Source organism: Barbatula barbatula (genome assembly GCF_947034865.1).
Source record: "Barbatula barbatula genome assembly, chromosome: 24".
Classification (NCBI taxonomy): Eukaryota; Metazoa; Chordata; class Actinopteri; order Cypriniformes; family Nemacheilidae; genus Barbatula; species Barbatula barbatula.
The window spans coordinates 16,754,210-16,777,109 of NC_136787.1; the positions used below are offsets into that span (position 1 = coordinate 16,754,210).

Here is a 22,900-nt window from a genome sequence, read left to right on the forward strand (position 1 = left end):
ATAACTATATTGTACTGTTGTTAATGGTAGGCTGTTTTGTTATGGAAACCAATAGAATTTGCATCTGCTTTCTTTCAGCAGGCTTGCAAGCCACAAATCCTTTGCAGTTTGAGGTAAGGCACCATGGTTAAAATTTACATTTATTTTTCCTTGACGCACAGCATCTCACGGTATTAAACGATCACCATTTTTGTTTATTTGTGGCTCCGAGGTCTACAATAATACAATGCAACGTGCGAAAACACGTCCAACCCTTCATCTCGTGTAGTGCGCCTGACGTGACGTCACGCGAGCCGATGGGATCTCCGGTCCGCTCGTGTGCGCGCGTCGCTGCTGCTTAGAAACGAGCGACACTCACCACGAGGCGCATCCAGCTCCTGTTACCTCGCTCTTTCATGTGTTATAACGCCTTTTTACACAAAACCAAGTGAACTGCGTAAGTGTCGTGTTTACATATCGTTTCATTTTTGTGTTTGCAGCAATTGTATGTTCCTGTCAGTGAGGCGTTAGCGCGGCACTTCTGCTTCTGTCAGCGGTCGCGTCGGCACTGAGGAGAAACTCTGTGCGTTAAATGGATACGAAGTCATATGGGTTATTTGAGTCGTACGGTTCGCCCTTTCCTGGCTTTACTCCAGGCTGTTTGCTTTTTAAACTTAAACGTGAAGGTTTTGTGGAGAGTTTTTGCTGTTAGCTCGAGTTAGCTGACGCTAACCGGTCTTCTATCCATCAGTCATGGACAGAGACACGGCTGACGTTACATTAAACTCTAGTTTATGAGATTTAACAGTTATTGTGCGTGTGTTTTCCTTCATTGGCTGTTGAATATATGTTTTCGTATTTGCTTGGAATAGTTTTTCACATGCCATTATAAAGTTTTATTAGTATTGGACGGGGTCGCATTAGATTCAGGTCCGATTTTAGCACCACAAATGTTAAAATGCCTTTGTGAGTTTTTAAGCTGCTGTTATGGACGGAAATAAAGTTCTTCCCCGACACAATGGTTCTGGGCTTATTATGGCTGTAGATGTCATGTGTTTTGGGGTTTAAAATATTGTAGGCAGCCCGCACGAAGATGATCAGACACAGGTGAGATCTCTGTTTTATTGATTTCTCATAGATATGGACGCAGATGGAAGTTTTTGCTTTAGTGTCGCGTCTCTGATATTTCTCCAGAGCTTAAAATCTCACAAATGTCTCCATTTGAGTAAATGCCATTGAACAGTCAGAATATCTGGGCTGCCCATTAATTGTGATTTTAACCCACAAAAACGCACTGACATGTTGTTTTCTTCAGCTTCTGGGAGCACGCAGGACTTCAAGCACACTGCCGGAGTGGGAAGACGATCTCGATTCATTAATACACACACCCTTCTGGATTTAGTCCTGCGAGAGAGTTTGTTTTCTTGCTGTGGGTTCAGAGCGGCAGTGGAGCTGTTTTTCGGACTGCGATGCATCACTTAAGGACTTGTGCTGCACGGCTGCGGCCGCTCACATGCTCTCAGAGTGCTCAAAGTTTTTCACAGCAGAAAACCGCAGTGGCACCGCGGGGCATAAGGACGTTTCATCCCATTAGGTGCTACACGGCCCCAGTCGCTGCTGAGCCTTTTCTCAATGGAACAAGCTCCAACTATGTGGAGGAGATGTACAATGCGTGGCTGGAGAACCCTAAGAGTGTGCACAAGGTGAGATGCTACCTCTGGATAAAAGAAAGTGGCCCTGCCATTCTGTTTTTATGTTCTTCTTGTGTAGTAATTTGTAGATGGATCAAAACACAATGCCGCAATGAGGACGCCTAACCATAAAACATGAAATAAATTCATCCCGGTTCTATTGAGTGTGTCATTCCAAACCTGTTTGTCTTTCTTGAAGAACGTTGGTAACCAAACAACACTGAATACCATTGATTTCCATTGTATGAACACAAGACCACTGCAACATTTCACACAATATCTTCATAAGCGTCATGTTTTAAACTATCTTAAATAAATGAATTTAATTTTGTGTTAACTATCCCTATAAAAATACAGTGCTTTTACTGAGATATGAAGATGACGCTCCAGCATGTAGTGTTACGTCTTTGGTCACCAAGGTCATTGTTAAGGAGGTTTGTAATGTCACCGGTTCTCCTTTCAGACAGCAAGCTTAGCCCCTACTTTTCTGTGTCAGACGATCAGTGTGGTTTTCAAAATGTTTTCAAAACACAGATGTTTTCTGTGAAACTGGAATGATTGCATTACTCTGAAAAATTGCTCATGTACGGTGGTAAAACCTGAGGCATTGCCCTTCTGTGTATTTCTGTGTTCGAAATGTAACGGGTCGGTCAACATTCCTCGCTCAAACGTTTCTTAAGTTTATTTACTAGCCACTGTAGCATTTAAAGGCAGTGACCTTAGAATAAGTGACTCTCAAGTGAGACACTTGACTCGAGAAGATGTAATCTCAGAATGAACATAAGCCACGCAAGGGGTAATAAAGAATAATGTCTATAAAAGCTCCAGACTTTAGGCAGAACGTGTAAGACATTTTTGTGGCACACAGCGAAGGAAAGGCCTTTGTATTCAGCTTATTATTTAAAATAGGCACATCGTGACCTTGGCTGAGGTCATTCTGTAAGCTGCGGAAGTCTTCAGTGACTTCCGCAGGTTTAAGACTGTCTTGAGCACAAACCGCTGTAAGGAGATACAGCACAGGTTCCCAATTTAACACGGTGAGCTCTTTAAAGTAGGAAAGCCTATTAGACATTTATCAGGGTAGTCTGAGGTAATTTAATGATGTGTCAGTGGATCAGAATCTCACCTTGTGGGGGAAGCAAGGGTCGGAGGGACACAACCTGCTCCTGGATCCTCTCATCCCTGTATACCTAACATTTTGCCAATGTTCCTTTGCAGTCTTAGATTAGCGGTTTAGTTTACTGAACTTTGGTGTCTTACGTTTTTTTTTTTAATGGAGGATGAAGATCAGTTTCCTGTGTGATGATGCAAGACACACCATTTATGCAATTCAGCAACCTCCCTGTCAAGTGTATAGAACAGTTGTTTAGTCTGCATGGAATGACAAGATTTCCCCAGAAACCTGTGCACATAAACTCTTCATTTCTAGTGTATATTGCATATTTTTTGATAAATGAAGGGATTGTTGCATCTTTGGTATTTTCTAATTCAAGTGTTTAAAGGTTTTAGTATGTTTTCTGCACAGCACTTCAAATGTTTTTTCTTTGCATCCTTCTCAACAGTCTTGGGACATCTTCTTCCGTAATGCCAACGCGGGCTCTCCTCCAGGCTCAGCGTACCAGAGCCCTCCTCCGCTTGGAATGAGTCTGACAGGACTGTCTGAAGCCCATGCTCTGGTTGGAGCTCAACCTAGTGTTGAAAAACTGGTGGAAGACCACCTAGCCGTTCAATCCCTCATCCGTGCGTACCAGGTATGACTTAAGAAATGTAGGCGTTGGTCCATGACGTTTTTGAAGTATGCTGTGATCAAGTGATTTAATTATAAATGATGATTTGATGGACTCTTTAACGCCTATTCCATCTTGGTTAGGATGCTGCCTAACCAGCTATGCATTACATTATATTATTATGGAACTTGGAGCCACATGTAAATAAAAATGGTGATCGCAGTAACAAGATTTGGAGAGATTCAGTCATTGGTTAAAATAATATATTGATAACTTATTTTGTTATTTAAGTAAAAGATAAAATCACCTTAATAATAAAAACACATGTGATCCTTCACCATGGTTGGTCTGTGTGTGCTGTTGCCTTGTTCACAGGTCAGAGGTCATCTTATAGCCAAACTCGACCCTTTGGGCATCAGTTGTGTAAATTTTGACAATGCCCCGGCTACTGTCGGGTTCCACCAAGTCGGTGAGAAATGCTTGTTGTGTGCAGTGTGTCTGTGCAAGCGTGTGTTAACATGGCTCTGTGTCCTTCTGTCCCTGTTTTCCGTCATCTCTCTGGTGTTTTTGTCTTGACTCTGACATTCTCACAACTGCCCTGTGCTCTTGGGGTTTCTATCTTGTCTGGTCGTCTTTTCTTTGGGGATCAGATTCGCGGGCACCACGTTGCACAGCTGGACCCTCTGGGAATTATGGATGCCGATCTCGATTCGTGTGTCCCTGCAGATATTATCACGTCCTCTGATAAACTCGGTGAGGTTTTTTAAAGTCGTTCAGGAAACTGTTTTCTGTGGCATGACTTGTTTGTTTGCCATTTAACCTATTAAGTAGATCACACGCTCTCTACGTTCCTCCAGCATGCATGGAGCCAAAACCTGTTTGGATATTTGCAATGGGTGAAGTTTAAACAGACATTCCTCCAGCATCAGTAGTTATTGAGTACTTCTTGTGTTTATGTTCAGCGTAATTTAAACCACCTAGTAAAAATGTGGTATTAATAAGGGCTTCTCTCTATATAATTTTATATAATACCTATAAATATATTTTGCCTATTGTAAATATTTTTCTCATGAATTAAGCTGTTCCCATCATTCAGAAGAACAGATTCCCACCTAAAGGCAAAGCTTGAGAAAATCGTTTTTCAAGTTAGGGCTGTTCAACGATTAAAGGTGTGATTTAACAGTGTTTCATGCATTCCGATGTATTTACAATGTTAAACGTACGTTTCCTCATGCTTAACATGGTAAACTTGTCAAAAAACGAGTTGGCCGGATGATGTGGTATTTCTGTGCTCGATACACAAGGTTCGTATAGGTTTCGGAATGTTTTTTCGAACATGAAAGTCTGTTTCGTAATGACTTTTCTTAGTCCCTTATTGGGCAATTTCCCCCGGAGAAGCAAGGCGATTGAAATAACCAGCCCACGCATCAAACGACAAGCGATAGGATACCCGCATACTGTCAAGATTGGCTGCACTGTTGGGCTGCAGCTGCAGCTCGTTACTCTTGCGGTAGTGAGAGAAGTTGATGTGTGTTTGTTTTTTCACTGCATTTCAGTGATGGATGTTATATAAACGCTGGCCATATGCTGGATTTGCAGATCGCTTGAAACTGATAGATGGATCGGTCCCACCGCTAAAATATGCCGACTTGAACTTTACGCGGTCCATGAACGTGTGCATGTGCAGTAACGTTTGTTTATGTTGTCGTTTGAAACCGTCTATATATTTAAGAAAACAGTGGTACAACTCATGGTACACAGTGTGATTAAACAGTGTTACAGCACATTTATCGTTAAGGTCATAGCTGGAGAACTAACTGCTACCTTCTCCCATGTTTCATTGGTCCACTGAATCCCCCAATGAAATATTTGGGATAAAGGCCAAGTGTAGAATATCATAAATGTTTGACCCGGACATGTTGACTTAATGTTTGAGTCAACATGTCACGATGAACGCTAGGCTGTGTCCACTCCATCACATGCATGTATTATCTTTGGCACTGGGTTATAGATCTTTTGTTTATTTGTTTGACCTTTAACCCTGTCCATTTTCCTCTGCTAACGCTGTGTTGTGTCAGCATTTGTGCTTGTTCTTTGTCATTTGTATATAATGAGCTGTTTACTATGATGTTGTTTTAATCATGAAAATATGTTTCACAGCACACTCCAGCCTGCTTTAACTAATCCTGTTTTATTTGTCTTTCATGTTTGTTTCTTTGTGTGTATGTCAAATACGCTGTGGTGTCTTGTTCTGGGTTGCCCCTTCCATGTTTTCCTTTCTGCTGTCAGGCTTCTATGGTCTGGAAGAGACTGATCTGGACAAAATTTTCCGGCTCCCCACCACCACCTTCATCGGGGGCGGTGAGAGCGCTCTTCCACTCAGGGAGATCATCAGACGTTTAGAGGTATCGACTCACCATACCCACAATAAAACTGCAGCCCTGTTTCAGAGTTTTGTTTTTGGCATGTGTTTTTTCTGCTGAAGAACAAAAAGGTATTTTTTCTTTTTAAATGACATTCGTCGTTCTGTGTAGATGGCGTACTGTCAGCACATCGGGGTGGAGTTCATGTTTATCAATGATCTGGAGCAATGTAAGTGGATCAGACAGAAGTTTGAGAAGCCAGGCGTGATGCAGTTCTCTCTGGATGAGAAGCGAACTCTACTGGCCCGTATGATACGCTCAACCAGGTGATTCACATGTGATATTGTGACCAAAAAAACTTCTTATACTTGTTTAGGCATTAATGCCACTCTGAGGTCTCTGTGTGAGGAGTTTATGCACACTATGTACGTGTTTCTCTTCATACTGTGTTTCTGTCAGGTTTGAGGAGTTCCTGCAGAGAAAGTGGTCATCAGAGAAACGTTTCGGGCTGGAAGGATGCGAATCTCTCATTCCTGCGCTCAAAACCATCATCGACAGATCCAGTGAGAACGGCGTGGAGAGTGTTATCATGGGCATGCCACACAGGTAAATCAGCGTTAATGCTTTTACTTTCGGTTGGCATATGCGGGTGTGAAGAAGGATGATGTGATGTAACTTAAACTTATCTGAGTCTTCTGTTCATCACCAGAGGTCGTCTGAATGTACTTGCAAATGTGATCCGTAAGGAGCTGGAGCAGATTTTCTGCCAGTTCGATTCGAAGCTGGAAGCTGCTGATGAGGTGAACCAGAGACCTTGTTGATTCTGTAAATAAGTTCCAAACCAGATCTTTGTTTACACATAAAATGAATGATCAAGGGGATCAAGCCCAACCACGGCCAAAGGAAAATATTTTGGATGTCAGATGATCAGATTTTGACAACCAAGTTTGAAAAAAAATACAGGGAAAAGCAGTTAGAACACAAAAAAATTGCTTATAACTTTTGGCCACGAGGTGCTGCTGTCACCAAAACCTTATGAGGCAGACCAGGCGCCAGTCATGATGCATACCAAGTTTTTTAAAGATACAGCCACATGACTAAGAATCAAGACCACTCTTATGATTTTATTCCAAAGTTTTTAACGGTTATAAGCTAAAGATAGCCATTTTGTATATCTCTGGACCAGTAGGTGGCGCTGTGCCGAAACAGTGTGAAACCTTTGTCATGACCATACCGTTCGTGTCGATACATAAAAGTTTGGCGAAGATACGGCATGAAATCCATTTTGCCGTGCTTGTTGTCACATGCGAGACGCACTCTACCAGAACGGATTGACCGATTGAAAATCTTCTTATAAAGTTTTGTCAGTACATATTTTGTACAAACTGGTCAAAAGCTCTAGGACGAGTTCGAAAAAGAATTAAAAAAAAAACTAAAATGACGGGGAATTATTCTTGACAATCGGCATGAGCGTTTTGATCCAAAATGTATAATTCTAACAAGACCAACTTCCATGGTGGAAGAAAAAGACAAAAAGTAATGGATTGAATAGGTGTCTTGACCCCTTATTATTATTTTGTAGTGTTGGGTGATTTATTTTTCTCTCAAATGACTTTATTTTGTGGCTTCTGTATGATAGTTGCTTAGAGGCTGAAAGAAAAGCTCCCATTCATATAGAGATTTTGGGCAGTGATGTATGAAACATCATTAGCTCTATAACCAATCCCAAGAATCACATTCCTGGAAAAACTGAATGTCATGCCCTACACATCACCCTGAACTATATGTCTGTCTCAACAGAGACTCTGGAATTGTGGTTGTAATTAGTGGTGGGCGGTATACCGGTTCATACTGAATACCAGGGTGTATTTTTGTTATTATATGAATTTTGTATATATACCGGTGTACGTAGTTTAAACAATGTGCGGAACATGGCGCAGCGCGCAACTGTTTCAGTGGGGTCCCTTTCCACTGTTGCAGTGTGACCAGCCATTCACACAGGTCTTTGTCTGCCGCGGCCCTACTGAATCATCATTTTTCTATATAAACTAAACTGACTTGTTTGTGAAATTCGAACGATTAAAAGGTTCTGTATTTTGACTGCAACTTTCATGCATTTTGATTCCTTCACTTCATCATGTGTGCCACCTCACTCTTTATAAACAGCATCATTTTGTGGGACTTACAAACCTGTATAATACTAGTGTGGCATTTTTCTATAATTTTCACTCACCATGACAGAATAAAGGGCATTTATAGTAAATCGACTGCAGTATTTCCTCTCTCAATCAGTATAAAAAGTTATAATAAAATACGGCCATGTACCCGAAACCAGTTTAAATCTGGAAAATACTGTTATATATGAATGTAGCACTAGTTGTAATGTTAATGTTTTGGTTTGTCGTCATATCGCAGGGATCCGGTGATGTAAAGTATCATCTGGGTATGTACCACAGACACATCAACCGGGTCACCAACCGCCACATCACCCTCTCTCTGATGGCCAACCCGTCACATCTGGAGGCTGTGGATCCTGTTGTGCAGGGCAAGACCAAAGCAGAGCAGTTCTACTGCGGTGACACTGACGGTAAAAGGGTGTGTGTCACACTTATTGTATTCTGACAACACGTCAAAAGATATTGACAAATCCATTTTATCTGTGTGTTCTGTGTTATTGATGTCTTATCAATTCCTGTTGTTTTTAGTTAGTCTTTGAATTTAATTCTCCATGATATTTGGGGAATTTAAATGATATAAAAAAAAAATCCTGAAGAGAAAGGCTGCTCATATTTGGTTATAGTTTTGATTGATCTAACTTGCCATTTTGATGCCAAAACTCAAACTTTACTGTCAATTCCAGGTCCAGAGACCTGTGTTCAAAGATTAAACGAAGATACAGCACCTGATGTGATTGGTCATATTTTGTCAACATTTACTAGAATTGTTTAAAGGGATACTTCACCCAAAAAAAAGATTGTGTCATGATTTCCTCACCCTCAAATTGTTCCAAATCTGTATACATTTATCTGTTCTGATGAACACAGAGAAAGATATTTGGAAGAATGCTTATAACTTACAAACAGATTTTGCCCCCCATTGACCACCTTAGTGCAATAGTGGTCAAAAGTGTCTCAGAAATGTTTGCTGTCCTACATACAACAGAACAAACAAAATAATAAAGTAATTTTCCCTACTATGGGAGTCAATGGGGGGCTAAATCTATTTGGTTAGAAGCATTCTTCTAAATATATTTCTCTTTATCTATTAGTTTATACAGATTTCCTACAGAACTCGACTGTGAGTAAATGGTGACAGAATTGTCATTTTTGGGTGAAGCATTCCTTTAATATTTGCATTGTCTTGATTTGAACAGAAAAGAAAATGCTTTACAGAATGATGTTATGGAAACACTGTTCTTTCTTCTTTAGGTGATGTCCATCTTGTTGCATGGAGATGCGGCTTTTGCAGGTCAGGGTGTTGTCTACGAGACCTTCCACCTGAGTGACCTCCCATCCTACAGCACTCATGGCACTGTGCACGTGTTGGTTAACAACCAGGTGAGCAAGATTTCATCATTGTGCTAGAATGTCAAATACAGATATTTATATATCCTGAAATAAAATGTAGTGTGCCGTTTTAGAAGTATTGACAGATCTTAAATACCTTTCTTTTACAAAAAATTTTTGTGTAATACCTAAACCCTGTCCTCTTTAGATTGGCTTCACCACTGACCCACGTATGGCCCGCTCATCACCGTATCCCACTGACGTCGCCAGAGTGGTCAACGCTCCCATATTCCACGTCAACGCAGACGATCCGGAAGCTGTGATGTACGTGTGCAACGTGGCCGCAGAGTGGAGAGCCACATTCCATAAAGATGTGGTCGTTGATCTGGTCAGGAACCTGGTTTTGTTTGGGAAAGCTGTGAAGGGTGAATCTAACCCAAACGAGGTCTTTGATTGTGACGTTTTCTTTTGTGCTGTAGGTGAGCTACAGACGAAACGGACACAACGAGATGGACGAGCCAATGTTTACTCAACCACTGATGTACAAACAGATTAAGAAACAGAAACCTGTTTTGCAGAAATATGCTGAAAAACTCATCGCAGAAGGAGTTGTGACCAGACAAGAGTATGAGGTCAGATTCACCAGTATCATCCGTGTGACCTGTGTTGGCTTTTGCTTTCAAACAAGCTCATAATGACATGTGCTGTATTTTGACTTTTGCAGGAGGAAATAACCAAATATGATAAAATCTGTGAGGATGCCTACGCTCGTTCTAAAGATGAGAAGATCCTTCACATAAAGCACTGGCTTGACTCACCTTGGCCAGGTGTGTGTGTGTAGTGATCATTATGACATTGAGACATTTTTACTATTAAATATTGGCCCAGTTTCAAAGACAAGGCTGTGAACCGGAAGTTGCGATCATTTTCATTTCCGAATTTTGACGCATTTCAGAACGAAATCGAATTTCTAATGAGAAAAATAGTGGGCGTGGCTTTTGTCTTTCTCTACGATTTGATTCGATGTATAAAAAGTAAGCAGCCGTTGCATTTTGAAATGAAACTGGCAGCAGACTTACAGTTGAAGGGGAGGAGTTAATGGATGCTCCGCCTAAGCCATCTAACATAAATCATTAAAGATGGATAGTCATTACAGAAAGGAAGTGCATTTTCAGATTTTAACTAAAGATTATGAGGGCACATAATTTTGAAACGGAAAATGACCCACTATTTACAATAAACAATGCAATATTTCATGAAAAAATAGGCATTGTAATTTTTTATTTCACTGGGACTTTAATGCTAATCCCAGACTAAAATGAATGTGTGACCTGTCTTTACTGAATATAACTTGCCCAAAAATATATCAGTGCCATTGTTTTGTCTCGAGATGCACATCAGTAATGTATTCTTCTAAAGCATTTATATAAAACCAACATAAATATCTTTATACAACTAAGGCATAGTCCTGACCTAAACTAAACCGTGTCTGTGAAACCAGGCCATGGTGTCCAAATGCATTTGATGTCATCGTATGTGAGTGCTGTTTTATCTGCCCGATGCATTCCATGATACTTAAGCTTGTGTCTGTGTACAATTTGCAAATGCATGGATTTCTGTAATGTCCGCAGGTTTCTTCACTCTTGATGGTCAGCCCAAGAGCATGAGCTGTCCGTCCACAGGTCTGAATGAAGAAGTTCTCCGTCACATCGGTGGCGTGGCTTCATCTGTACCTTTGGAGGATTTCACCATCCACGGAGGTGCACATCCACGCTTTACTTTGATTTCTGGTGCTGTTGTTTAGACTTTTAAATACATGTGTCCCTGTACAAGAAAACCAGTCTTAAGGGTCTATTTTTGGTGCAATGTAACATTGGTGTATGGTTTATTAGGATAATTGGCCGACATACAAGAAGTTAAAACTCTGTAATCTGAGGGTGCAAAAAAATGAGACAATTGCCTTTTGAAGTTGTTAATCAGATTACTACATGTTCCTGTGCTATTTATGACAGTATTTTTTTTTGTCCAGTGTCACACATTGTTAATCTATAGACATGTCATGCTCCCACTGCAATACACAATCCTGTAGTACAGCCTGGAATAAAATCTGAAAAAAATAGTATACATTTTGACTGTCTCCTGCTCAAACCCTATGTTTATGTTATGTACAGTACCTCTGTACTATTTTACTTCATCGTTGTCTTTTATCCTCTAAGGTCTCGCCCGTATTCTGAAAGGGAGGGCAGGGATGGTGGAGAACCGCTCTGTGGACTGGGCTCTGGGTGAATACATGGCCTTCGGCTCTCTTCTGATGGAAGGCATTCATGTGCGTCTCAGTGGTCAGGATGTGGAGAGAGGCACCTTCAGGTCAGATTGTATATTTAACACCAGTGTATGCAAATTTGTAAGTGTGTGTCTTTCTTCATATCTTTCTTGTTCGCTTCACAGTCATCGGCATCATGTGCTACACGATCAGAATGTGGACAAGAGGACCTGTATTCCCATGAACTATATAGATCCAATTCAGGCTCCTTACACCGTGTGTAACAGCTCCCTGTCTGAATTTGGGGTTTTAGGTCGGATTTCATACATCTTTTTGATTGTTTTTTGCCCTTCTACATTCTTGCATTTATCCACAAATAAGACCTAGAAATAAGGGTTTTATGTACTAGCCTAAATGTTTTTTTACTAGCACATTTTTTCTGTTTATTATGACAATGTATTATTTTTGCATTTTTTGTGTATACCATATATGAACTTATTTATATGATTTATAAGATAATAAATGTAAACTATAGAAGCATTCTATAAGTCTCATCCATGCATTTTTTTACTTTGTGTTGTACAAAAGGCATCTGAGCGATTTATTTTTATATTGTGTCCAGGGCTGGACACTATGCTAGCATGCGCTTATGTGATTTGTTTTGTGTGTATGCAGGTTTTGAGCTTGGTTTTGCTATGGCGAGTCCTAACGCGCTGGTGTTGTGGGAAGCTCAGTTTGGAGACTTTCATAACACAGCCCAGTGTATCATCGATCAGTTCATCTCACCCGGACAGGCCAAATGGGTCCGGCAGAACGGCATCGTCCTCCTGCTGCCTCACGGCATGGAGGGCATGGTGTGTGTGGTTGATGCTGTGCCAAAATCTGAAGAAATGTTCTGAAATAACAGTCCTCATTTCTATATGCACAATATTATTTTTACAGTTTCTCCTAACATTGCCTTACACTTTTCTTTTAAACTAATGTGCCCAGGGTCCAGAGCACTCATCCGCTCGTCCAGAGAGATTCCTGCAGATGTGCAATGATGACCCTGATGTGTTCCCGGTAATATTTTGTTCCAAATTAAAATAGTATCATTAAAACGTATGCAATGCTTGCAACTAATACGCGTTTTGTTCCTGCAGAAAATCACAGAGAACTTTCCTGTTCGCCAGCTTTGCGACTGTAACTGGATTGTGGTGAACTGCTCCACTCCTGCAAACTACTTCCATGTTCTGAGAAGACAGATCCTTCTCCCCTTCAGAAAACCCGTGAGATATTTTTAACTCTGTAACCTGTCCTTAAGTTCTGTCCTTAAACTCATGAGTGGTCTAACTGGAGAACACTATAAAACTGTTTTCCTTTAGGTTGCTGCTTTGAAAGCTTACTCTTCGATATTTGAATGAAAGTGATTTAAATTTGAATCTTGTATTTCCTATTTGTCTTAGCTTATCGTATTCACACCCAAATCGCTGCTGCGCCACCCAGAGGCCAAATCAAGCTTCGAGGACATGCTACCAGGTGATTGTCACCGGCTGCATCTGAAGTGACTATCCAAAAGGACGTTGTAGTGATGATCTGATGTGTGTTTGGGTTCAATTAGGCACACACTTCAGACGCTTGATCCCGGAGGAGGGAAGCGCTTCCCAGAATTCAGCAGATGTGAAGCGTCTCATCTTTTGCACAGGAAAAGTTTACTATGACCTCACCAAAGAACGAAAGAGCAGAGGTCTGGAGGATAAAGTGGCTATCAGCCGCATTGAGCAGGTACACGCACACACCATTACTGGGGTCTCCATTCAATCGGTCATATTATACACTTCAAAGGTTATTATTTTAAAATGAAAAGATTTTATTAAAGTTCTCAAACATCCTCACACATTGCATGCAGTGTTTATTTAACCATGTGTTTATGGCACAGCTCTCTCCATTCCCGTTTGACCTGGTGAAATCAGAGGCGGAGAAGTTTCCACAGGCACAGTTGATGTGGTGTCAGGAGGAACACAAGAATCAAGGTTACTACGACTACGTCAAGCCACGCATCAGCAGAACCTTCAACAACACTCGGCCCGTCTGGTAACGCTACAATGCTTTTATATGAAGGGTGAATCTGTGTACATGTCCAGCTCATGACTCGCCACAAAAGAACGGATTAAAATGTAAAGATATGCTTAAGGAAAATGAAGATGAAGGTTATTTTTTCTTTTTGTTTAGCATTTTTCATCCCAATTCAAGTATTTAAATCGTAAAGGTTTCGATATTTTATGTAGATGATGAATCTGTATATGTTTTCATGGGACTCACCCTGACACAGCAGTCACACTGAATTATCACATGTGTTCCTGTGTTTGTGGTGTTCTCAGGTACGCTGGCCGTGAACCCGCAGCTGCCCCCGCCACAGGGAACAAGCAGTCTCATCTCATGGAGTTGCAGAGGTTTCTGGACACATCCTTCAATCTGGATGCATTCCAGTCCTAACCAGCATCCATTCCACCATCATACTCTTCATTTCCATTCCTCCGTCCCTTGTTTTCCAACATTTGAAAGCAAGTAGACAGCTATATATCACCTTTTTCATCAAACAGTGGATCAATCAAATTTCCAACCCCACTTTTTTTAAGACAGGGCAGTCTATGCAGATTTTCTTAAATAATGCAAATTAGTAATAATTGCACAATAACGGATCTAAGAGTGCACATGTTTCTCTAAGGCATGTTAAGGGTGGTTTTAACAAAGCCGTGAAAGCTTGAACGTCAATACTAGCACAGTTTCCTTTTGAATCCCCCTTAAGAGCAAACCAAACCAATGTGTTCACTGTTGAGGAAACCATGGGACGTCTCTCAGAAATGGGACAATAACTGCATGAGGACGTTTGGGGGCATGCAAGAAACCATCAGTGTTTTTAAATGATTGCAAGAGGAATAGACTTTGCCTGCGTTTTTATTGTATTCTTTGCATTTTTGCATTTGTTATTGAATGTATCTGGAAGTACCACCTTTGGTACTGTAGTTACCTCTTCCTCATCCTACATTGCTCTCCTCCGCCCTGTAAACACTCCGTGCCAAATGATCATGAACTTCACATGACATCAGCAACTGAAACAATCATTTTACTTGATTATTTAAATAAACAAACTTGAGCCGCAGGAATCTGTCCAGGATTTAAGATATTTATTTTCCTAAGACTGTGTTTATTCCAAGCTATTATTATGATGATATTTAATTCAATAAAGCATCAATGTTTCAGTTTCTCTCTTTGTTAATACGATGTAGCAAAAAGGAAAACTTTGACAGTAGAATTAGAGTATATGCGATTTGTATACAGATTTGTATTACATATTGTATAAATTAAGGTCCTTCTATCTACTCCATCACCACTGACCCAAGATTTTCTTACTAATGTTACTTAATTATTTGGATTCATAAGACACTAAATCTCTCCAGAAGCTTTCTATATTTAATACTAATCATTTGCTGAGTTTAATTAATTTCCAATGTTAAGTAGCAGGTTTACAGCTGGCTCGCCTGTAGCCCAATCTTCTTAAAGATGAAGGCGTAGAGGTCAGTTCCTACTCGAGCGTGTCCACAATAGTCCATCAGCGCCTTATGCAGTATATCTATTAAAGAAAACAGTCAGATATCATTTGATAAAGCTTGTTTGCAAATTTATGGTTTAAAACTCTGCATTGACAGGCAAGAGAAAGTGTTCTGTGCTTTCAATCTTCAGCACAGAGTAATCTACATACCTACTGTCACTTTGTTTGTCTTCAGATGATTATATGCGTTTTGCAGTTCTTTTGCCAAACTATCATTGCCAAAAGTGAAGTAAGCCATGTCTCTGTCAGCCACAGCAGCGGCCATCAGCTGGATGAGAGCTTTTAAAGACACAAACATATTCTGGTCCGTGTTTGTCACCAGTCATCTAAAGATCAGATGGGATATGTGTTTGTCTTTATTACCTTTGAGTTTAGGGTCACCACCGAAGGCACCACAACCCCAGTTGCCCGTTGCGATGGCTGGAAGAGAATCTTCTGGAGGGATGTCTGGATCTCTTCGGAATCCCACATATGCCTGTAAGAATAACATTGAGGCTGAATAAATGTTTATAACAAGGGCTTTGATCAAGAGGTGAATTTATGTAGTAGATTTTTATATGATTGGAAACTGACCTTGTTGAGCTCACGAGTGATGTTGTCTTTGGTGTACTGATCTGTTGTGTTTTTAAAATCCAGAGCATCAATGGCGACAATCTGACGATAACGTCTTCTCCAGGTGTCACTGTCAATCAAAGAATCGTGGCAATTGTTTGGTTACACAATGACTCTATGCATTTCTCATGATATTCCAAATATTTCCATCTAACAGCTTTAATCTAATGCTTTAAAGGGATAGGTCAACCAAAAATGAAAATTCGATCATCGTTTATTGACCCTCAGGTTGTTTCAAAACTGTAAACATTTTGTTGTTTTAATAAACGCTAGAAAGATATTTGGAAAAGTGTGTACTATTGGAGTCAATGGGGGGATGCGATCTGTTTGGTTACTGACATTCTTCAAATATCTTCCTTTGTGTTCAGCAGAACAAAGAAATGTGTACAGGTTAGCAACAGTCTGAGGGTTACAGATATTTTAATTTTGGGCGAGCTATCCCTTTAAAGCAGATTTGTAGGAAAAAAAGATTGCACCTACTATATGTGAATATGGCATTAAACATCTTTCACCACTGCAATACAACTGATGTTATGTCATCCAATGACTTAAATATTATTCCAAAACGTGTGAAATGGTAATACTAAAGATTTTATTTATTAATAAAATAATGCTGAGAACGTTCGGTAATTACACAGTCATGCAAGGGCCATGTTTAATGTTTAAAATATGCGTATTTGTCATAAATATATACCGTTTAGTAATGTCATGGTATGGACCATCCCACTCAAAGCTTCTGCTATAACCAGAATAACTGCTGTAAATCTGAGCCCCTGAAGAGAAATCAGAAATGAAACTTGTCAAGAAAAACAGTAACAAAATATTTCATATTTGATCATTTAATAATCTGCTTACTGTCATGTTGCTTACATCATGTTTACTCTTTTAATCTTTTGTTTTGAATCATAAGTACAATCAGTAGCATTACAGCCATTGTGTTAAAATATTTTTCTATTGTAAATAAATCAACTGAAATGTATTTTCAACAGAAATGCATTGATAAGTTGATTTCATGTCAGTTATTTACCTTTGATTAACTTGAGGATGAAGAAGAGCGGACCTATTCGTGATTTAAACAAGAACTGTGTTGTTTCTGTGATGTACCTGTGATTTTGAGGCATTCATTATGATCCAGTTTCTCTGTGAAGAGTCTGGACACGATGAGTTCGGGACTCATGAGGAAGAGAATCTCCTCCTGAACCAGTCCTGTCCCCAACACTCCACCACCAATATATTTACTGGCAAAGTCCACCTGTCCAACACAACATTATGATAGAGATCTGTATGCAAACGTGATTTTGATCAATTTATTAATATTGTCTTAGCTTGCACAGTGCAGTTTTTTTATACGTTTATACATAATTCTAATGTGTGAGCATTAAACCACTGAGACATTTCACAAAATATATGCTTTTGCGTTCCACTGAAGAAGTATTTGGGTTTACAAGCACATGAGAGTAAATAAATAATGACAGAATTTGTATTCATGGGTGAACTATCACTTAAATCCGGGAATGTAGATTGAAGTTGCCCTAAAATGAAAACGTCAAATGTCTGGATCTGGAAAAAACAAACCTGCAGTAAACCAGAACCCTCCTCCTCGATGGACCCTTTTGAAGAGACGTGAAGGTTTTTCAAGAGCTTTTTCTCACTAAAGTCAAACACAGTTATTAACACGGATGATGACTCGCTGTAGTTTATATGCCATGTTACAAACTCGACTCACGCCTTCCATATGGGTAGCTCTTTTTTAGGTATGCAAATCCTTTCGAAAGTAACCACTCCATCAGGTTTTTCCACTGTTGAAGAGAATATATCTTGTTCATTCTTTCATATATATGTGTGTGGGTTTCACATTTTTGGGTTTAGAAGCGTTTGGTTCAGTACCTGCTGACAGATGTGGATCTTCCTTTGTCACAGTGTGGAAGTATTGTAATATGGCTCTTAGTTTCTGTGCCTTTTGGGCTTCTTTCGTTGCATCTTTTGGATGATTACCAAACAGACTACCGCAAAAAAGACATAATTTTGCATTTAATACCCTCAAGATATCAAACTGTGTAGTGTGGTTTCAGTCTATAATGTGAGTGTAAAGAGTGTTCCACCTGCTGAAATTAATGGTAGGGAACGTTTCATATTCTGATCCGGGTTTAGTGTTGTTTCTGTGAGGGAAGGTGCAGAAGAAAGCGTTGGCTAACAGACACGATATCTGCTGCTGAGACAGAGTGATGGACTTGTTTTGTTGACTTCTCAGAAGAGGGATGCTCTGGATTTACAATAAAGAGGAGTTTTGTATCACTGAAATGTTTATGGACATTATTATAGCCTGAAAACAATGCCACGCAATTCTATTCCCTTGGCAATATCACACAATGTTTGTGGAAAGAAACAAATCCACACACACCTTTTTAATGAGTTCAGGTAACTCCAGAGCAAGTTTGGCCATTTTAGGGATCACCGTTTCGAGATTATTGTCTTCTTTTTGCAGTCTCTGTGGAGAAAAAGAATAAATCTGTCAAGCACGTAGTTTTCACATTTACCTTTCCTCTGGTTTTATTTACTGACCTGTGCATAATGATAAAGCACTTCAAAGGTCCATTTGTTTTTGTAGTCAGAATTGTAATCCATTATCGCAGTCTAGAGTCAGACAACAAAAAACAGATCACACCATCAAAGGCAAACTCAGTTACATTGTTATATTTTTTCTGTATGTGTGATTTCTGGGATCAAACCCCAGATCCCTGCATTACAAACATAATGCTCTACTAAGTAAGCACAGGATTAAGAAGCACTGTTTTGTTTATTTTATTACAAAACCTGAACATCTCCGATAGAGAAATGGCCTCTGGTGAGCTGTTTCAGCGCATTACAGGTGACGCTCCACCGAGAGAGCGGGGCATGATGAGTCTTATGGGATGTCTGGTGGCCAGCGGGCTGTGGCTATGGGAAGAATGGATACAGAATAAACCGATCAGAAGAATCAATTAAACAAAGGATAACATGCAACTTTTGGAGACTGAAAGTCAATTTAAAATGCAAACGTTTTTTTCTTTTAAATACTTACATACAAATGCGGTAACTTCACATGAAGACCATCCCAAACTATTTTGCCAGTGTGGGGTGCAATACAACCCTTACCTAGGTATTCTGTCTGTAGCAAAATGAGTAAAATGAACTTAAACCTCAAAGACACAATGTATATTCATATTGTAGCGAACATTATGTTAAGATGCAGCCTTACGTTTATCAGAACTGTATGGTCTCTTATAAAGGACAGCCGGCCCATGCCACACGCCTGCAGTGTCTCGAGTTTGCTGAAGGGGTATGTGTTTCCTGTTCGGACCCCTGACGTGGGAGTATTTAATGAATAGGCACGAGACCCTTCACCCATAGATTGATGTTGTGAAGGCTGGTTTGCAGCTCTTCTGTCGCCAGGTTCAGTACGTTGCGGATGGTTTGTTGCTCCGCCGGCTCCAGATTCACTACATGAGGGTTTTCTGGAGTCATTCTGTGGGGGCTTCTGTGACGTCTCCCCTGCTGATGCTTTAGTTGTATCACTTTTATCTGTCGGATTCAGACAATTCCTAACCTGACTGCTGTCGTTGTGAGACATCTAGAGCCGCAAGAAAACAGAAATGTGCATTAACAAGCATGTCCATGTCATCACAAACAGAAATGAGTGGTGTGGTGTAAATATGACTGCCAAACCCCAATGTTCTCTATTGAGAGAAAACAACCATACACACGGGGGCGGCGCCGGGACTTTTTCTTTGGGGTGCTTAGGGGCAGCTAAACAGTTTAGAGGGCTAAAATTATTAAATTAATAAATGACTTATCTAGACAACATGCAATTTTGCTGTTTAAATACAGAAATTGTTTTCATTGTTATTGTTTTAGCGCATTGGCCTACACTTCTCCCATGGGTGCACTTATTAACCATTGAGAAAGCCAACATACTGATGTTTCACTTAAACTAATAATTCTTCTTCTGAGGCTAAATTTCCTGACTTTAACTCCTCTATACCTTTAAAAAACTACAGTCACCAAACCTTACACATATATTCAGACTGATCTGAGGAAGTGTATTATGTTTTTTTCTTAGGGATCAACCTTACGGTTTTCCTAAAAAAAGGAAATCTTTGTACTGAAAAAGAATTTGCAGTAAAACGCGTTTATTTCAGCAAAGACCACAACGTGTTCCCACCCTGATAGCACATGACATCCGGCAGACATCTACTTAACATCTGCAAGATTTCTGTCAGATGCTGTGTGCGCTCATCTGCCCTACATCTCTTGAGACGTCTGCTGTCAGATGTCATATAGACCTCTAGAAGACGTCTGTAAGATGTGAATGATTTAGAATAAATGTACATCAGCTCTTTCTAAGATGTTTAGCAGATGTTTACACAGTAGATCTCCAGATTGTTTGTTTAGAATTTTGTTTACAAATGTGCATCACTGGAAGCATTACACCAGTCGCGGCGCTACCATTGGGCCCGGGTGGGCCTGGGCCCACCCATTTTAGGTCTGGGCCCGCCCGTTTTCACCCAGGCCGAGGAAAGCTTTCAGCGGCTAAAATAACCTTCTACCCCACGTGTGGACTCTTAAGCCCGCCCACAGGCTGCATCGTCACCAGCTAGTGATCCAATGAAATGAATGACGTTGGCGCGCAAGCTTTTCAAGCAAGCTCAATGAATGAAAAAGAGAAGAAAAAAAAGAAGAAAAACTAGCCGCTACTTTTTCTTCTTTTTTTTCTTCTCTCTTTTTTTCTGTAGCCTAGCCAAGTTTTTCTTTGCACACGGTAGCTATGAAACGCAAAGCAAAGCAGCTTATTTTCATTTAATTTCAGTAAGAAACGCTCCGAGGAGCAGGAGGAGGAAACTCCTGCCATAAGTAATGCGGTTAGTGACCAGCTACCATCCTGCTCGGCCGCCCTCTCTCCATCAAGTCCTGAATGTAAACCGACGTGTATTAATGAAATTGATATGGCAATGAACACGTTGATCCTCTTGTTTTGCTCTGGCAAATTGCGCAAACTGAGGCTAAATGGGTTGTGCCAGTTTTAGCTGAATCAAATCTAAATAAGTGACGACATGGCAACCACTCGCGCGAACATTCTGTCTCAACAATGTGTCCCAAACCGCGTAGTACTGAAATGTGCGCGTCGTTTAATATCTACTTCTGGTCGCCTGGTGGAAGTATGTTTTTCCTGAATACGATGGTAACTACATCGAGTGCAAACCCCTGCAGCGTTGGAAACTTCGGGATTTCAATTCTAAGGTGATTTCAGATCACTGCGACTTTCGGAAGATTTGCGTGGCTTTCAACCGATCGGCTAAGGGGGGGGGGTTGGTAACGCACACACACAAGCGACGCGCTGTTATTGTACAGGATAGTTCGGGTCTTCCTCGGGTCAATTAAGCAAAACAATGTTTACTTTATATTACCCGAGACCCGAAGACACTAATAATATACCCGACCCGTGTCCGAAGCTTTCGTGAATCTTTTAGACCCGAACCCGCTCGGGTCTCGGGCCGGACCTCGGGTTTTCGGATCTAAGTGGACCCGTGAAGACCTCTAGTCCAAAGCGCTGAAAGGAGATAAAGGGGAACCCGTTTTTTGGGCTTATTTTAACTGGCCCATCCATTTTTCTGGAGGCCCACCTACAATCGAAATCCTGGCGCCGCTACTGCATTACACTATGAAGATATGTTGTGTAGTTATCTGCCCTAGTTAGGAAAAATAACCTTGGTTTTATTATAGTAGAAGTAGCCTAAAGTAAATGCTAATTTACGTCTTTTAAACGTATAAACGCACACGTAAATTACCAACTTATAGTGCTGATATATTTTTACTGTGGTGTTTGAAACCCTTTCACTTTCGTTTCCATAAAAACATGTAAACTGGTTTAAAAACGATGTGACTTATTGAAATGCACAGAAATGTACACAATTCATTTCACATAGATGCAGAAATTGTACATTTGTCACTCACCTGTTCGGCTCGTGTTGACGTTCAGCATCTGCGAGTGAGAATCTACATCGATTGTGAAAGTGATGATACGCAAAGCAACATGTGGCCTGAAAGGAAATACAATAATGCGCATCTCAGTTAGAGAAAATATACATCGTACTTTTTTTAAAGAGTTGTAACTGATTCCATGGTAACTTATTAACAGCGCATCACTATAACACATCTCTCACCTCTCATCACGTGACTGTCACTTTAACCCTCAGAAGGTGCTTTTGCACGGTTGTCTCTAGAAGGGATACAGCCACGGCCGGAAGTGGCGCAAAACCTCGCCGTATAATTAAAATAAATTACAATAGCTGACGCCTTCACCTACCCAACACTAAACCTTACTTTACAAAAATTATAAAAATAGTTTTCAGAGTGACAAAAATGATGCGGTATTGAAGTGCGCATGCCCAGTGGAGGTAGCTGTTTCCTTCTAGTCAACCCCCTTTTGTAGAGACAAGAACAACATACATTTTTCTCAAGAAAAATTATTTCGAGGGTTTAAAGTGTAAAGCGAGTTGAGTTACATTTCACCGCAAGTGGACTGCGAAGTGGACTTCGAAGGGTGTTCCGCCATCTTAAGTGAGATCCCAATCCGAAGGGAGCGAACGTGTTCAGTTCGAAGGGCACTTCGAACGGCATAGGGAATAAGGGAACATCGGTACGTCGCCGGAAGTGGAGACTCGAAAAGCCTGTTCGACTTGATGCGGCGCCGCAAGATCCGACAGGCGAGTGACATCAAAGTACCGCGAGAGCGATTCGAAAGCAAACTTTTAATGGTTTTTCGAATCACTCTCGCGGTACTTCGATGTCTTCCGCCTGTCGGATCTTGCGGCGCCGCATCAAGCCGAACAAGCCTATAAAAGCAACCAAATTCCCATATGTGATTTAAATTGATAAATTATATTAAATACTATGGTTTGCTTCATGTTGTTTAGCGGTTAAATCCCGTTTTATTGTTATATAAATTGAAGCAGCCGTTCTTTTTGCCATTATTTAAGTTACCTCAGGATTGTTTACCGCTGGCCGTGGGAAAAAAAGTTCACGAGGTGAGACCGACACGACACATCTTCACATAGATGACTAAATTAAAATGTATTTTCATTTTGCCTTACAGTAGAGCTACAAATATTAATAGTCAAAGCTGCAGCA

General features: G+C 40.5%; 2 protein-coding genes across 5 annotated transcripts; one reads left to right on the top strand and one right to left on the bottom strand.

The window, feature by feature from the left end:
• Nucleotides 1–286: 286 nt before the first annotated feature.
• Nucleotides 287–14,776, top strand: ogdhb (oxoglutarate dehydrogenase b). Of its 4 annotated transcripts, none has more exons than XM_079449045.1 (23): nt 287–436; nt 1,295–1,682; nt 3,233–3,421; nt 3,773–3,866; nt 5,687–5,802; nt 5,932–6,086; nt 6,220–6,366; nt 6,470–6,560; nt 8,176–8,355; nt 9,189–9,317; nt 9,475–9,654; nt 9,746–9,898; nt 9,991–10,093; nt 10,898–11,026; nt 11,483–11,633; nt 11,715–11,842; nt 12,205–12,383; nt 12,520–12,591; nt 12,672–12,797; nt 12,975–13,047; nt 13,130–13,293; nt 13,448–13,602; nt 13,890–14,776. In XM_079449045.1, exons 2-23 carry the CDS (start codon nt 1,449–1,451, stop codon nt 14,002–14,004), a joined length of 3,063 nt encoding a protein of 1,020 aa, XP_079305171.1. In that variant the 5' UTR covers nt 287–436; nt 1,295–1,448; the 3' UTR covers nt 14,005–14,776. The 4 variants fall into 4 exon arrangements, 3 of the variants coding, with proteins under 3 accessions (XP_079305171.1, XP_079305170.1, XP_079305172.1); XM_079449044.1 differs by lacking the exon at nt 3,773–3,866 and adding an exon at nt 4,048–4,150; XM_079449046.1 differs by lacking the exons at nt 3,773–3,866; nt 9,991–10,093; nt 10,898–11,026; ... (7 more) ...; nt 13,448–13,602; nt 13,890–14,776 and adding an exon at nt 4,048–4,150 and having other exon boundaries at nt 297–436; nt 9,475–9,590; nt 9,746–9,863.
• On the bottom strand, nt 14,675–22,503 carry pargl (poly (ADP-ribose) glycohydrolase, like). The gene is made up of 17 exons (XM_079449052.1): nt 21,934–22,503; nt 21,725–21,810; nt 18,972–19,343; nt 18,795–18,881; nt 18,548–18,670; nt 18,296–18,367; nt 18,135–18,221; nt 17,836–17,996; nt 17,621–17,736; nt 17,460–17,532; nt 17,309–17,384; nt 16,838–16,985; nt 16,428–16,506; nt 15,695–15,803; nt 15,485–15,596; nt 15,272–15,400; nt 14,675–15,142 (listed from the first exon to the last, which is right to left on the bottom strand). The coding sequence occupies exons 3-17, from the start codon at nt 19,341–19,343 to the stop codon at nt 15,036–15,038; spliced, it is 1,851 nt and encodes a 616-aa protein (XP_079305178.1). The 5' UTR covers nt 21,725–21,810; nt 21,934–22,503; the 3' UTR covers nt 14,675–15,035.
• Nucleotides 22,504–22,900: the final 397 nt, after the last annotated feature.

Coding starts and splice junctions, on each gene's coding strand:
- ogdhb (XM_079449044.1), top strand. CDS start 1,449: ATGCATCACTTAAGGACTTGTGCTGCACGGCTGCGGCCGCTCACATGC. Junction 6,087..6,219: donor CGTATGATACGCTCAACCAG/GTGATTCACATG, acceptor TGTTTCTGTCAG/GTTTGAGGAGTTCCTGCAGA. Junction 11,027..11,482: donor GGATTTCACCATCCACGGAG/GTGCACATCCAC, acceptor TTATCCTCTAAG/GTCTCGCCCGTATTCTGAAA.
- pargl (XM_079449052.1), bottom strand. CDS start 19,343: ATGTCTCACAACGACAGCAGTCAGGTTAGGAATTGTCTGAATCCGACA. Junction 17,385..17,459: donor GAGCTACCCATATGGAAGGC/GTGAGTCGAGTT, acceptor GTTTGACTTTAG/TGAGAAAAAGCTCTTGAAAA. Junction 15,804..16,427: donor TACCATGACATTACTAAACG/GTATATATTTAT, acceptor TTTGATTGACAG/TGACACCTGGAGAAGACGTT.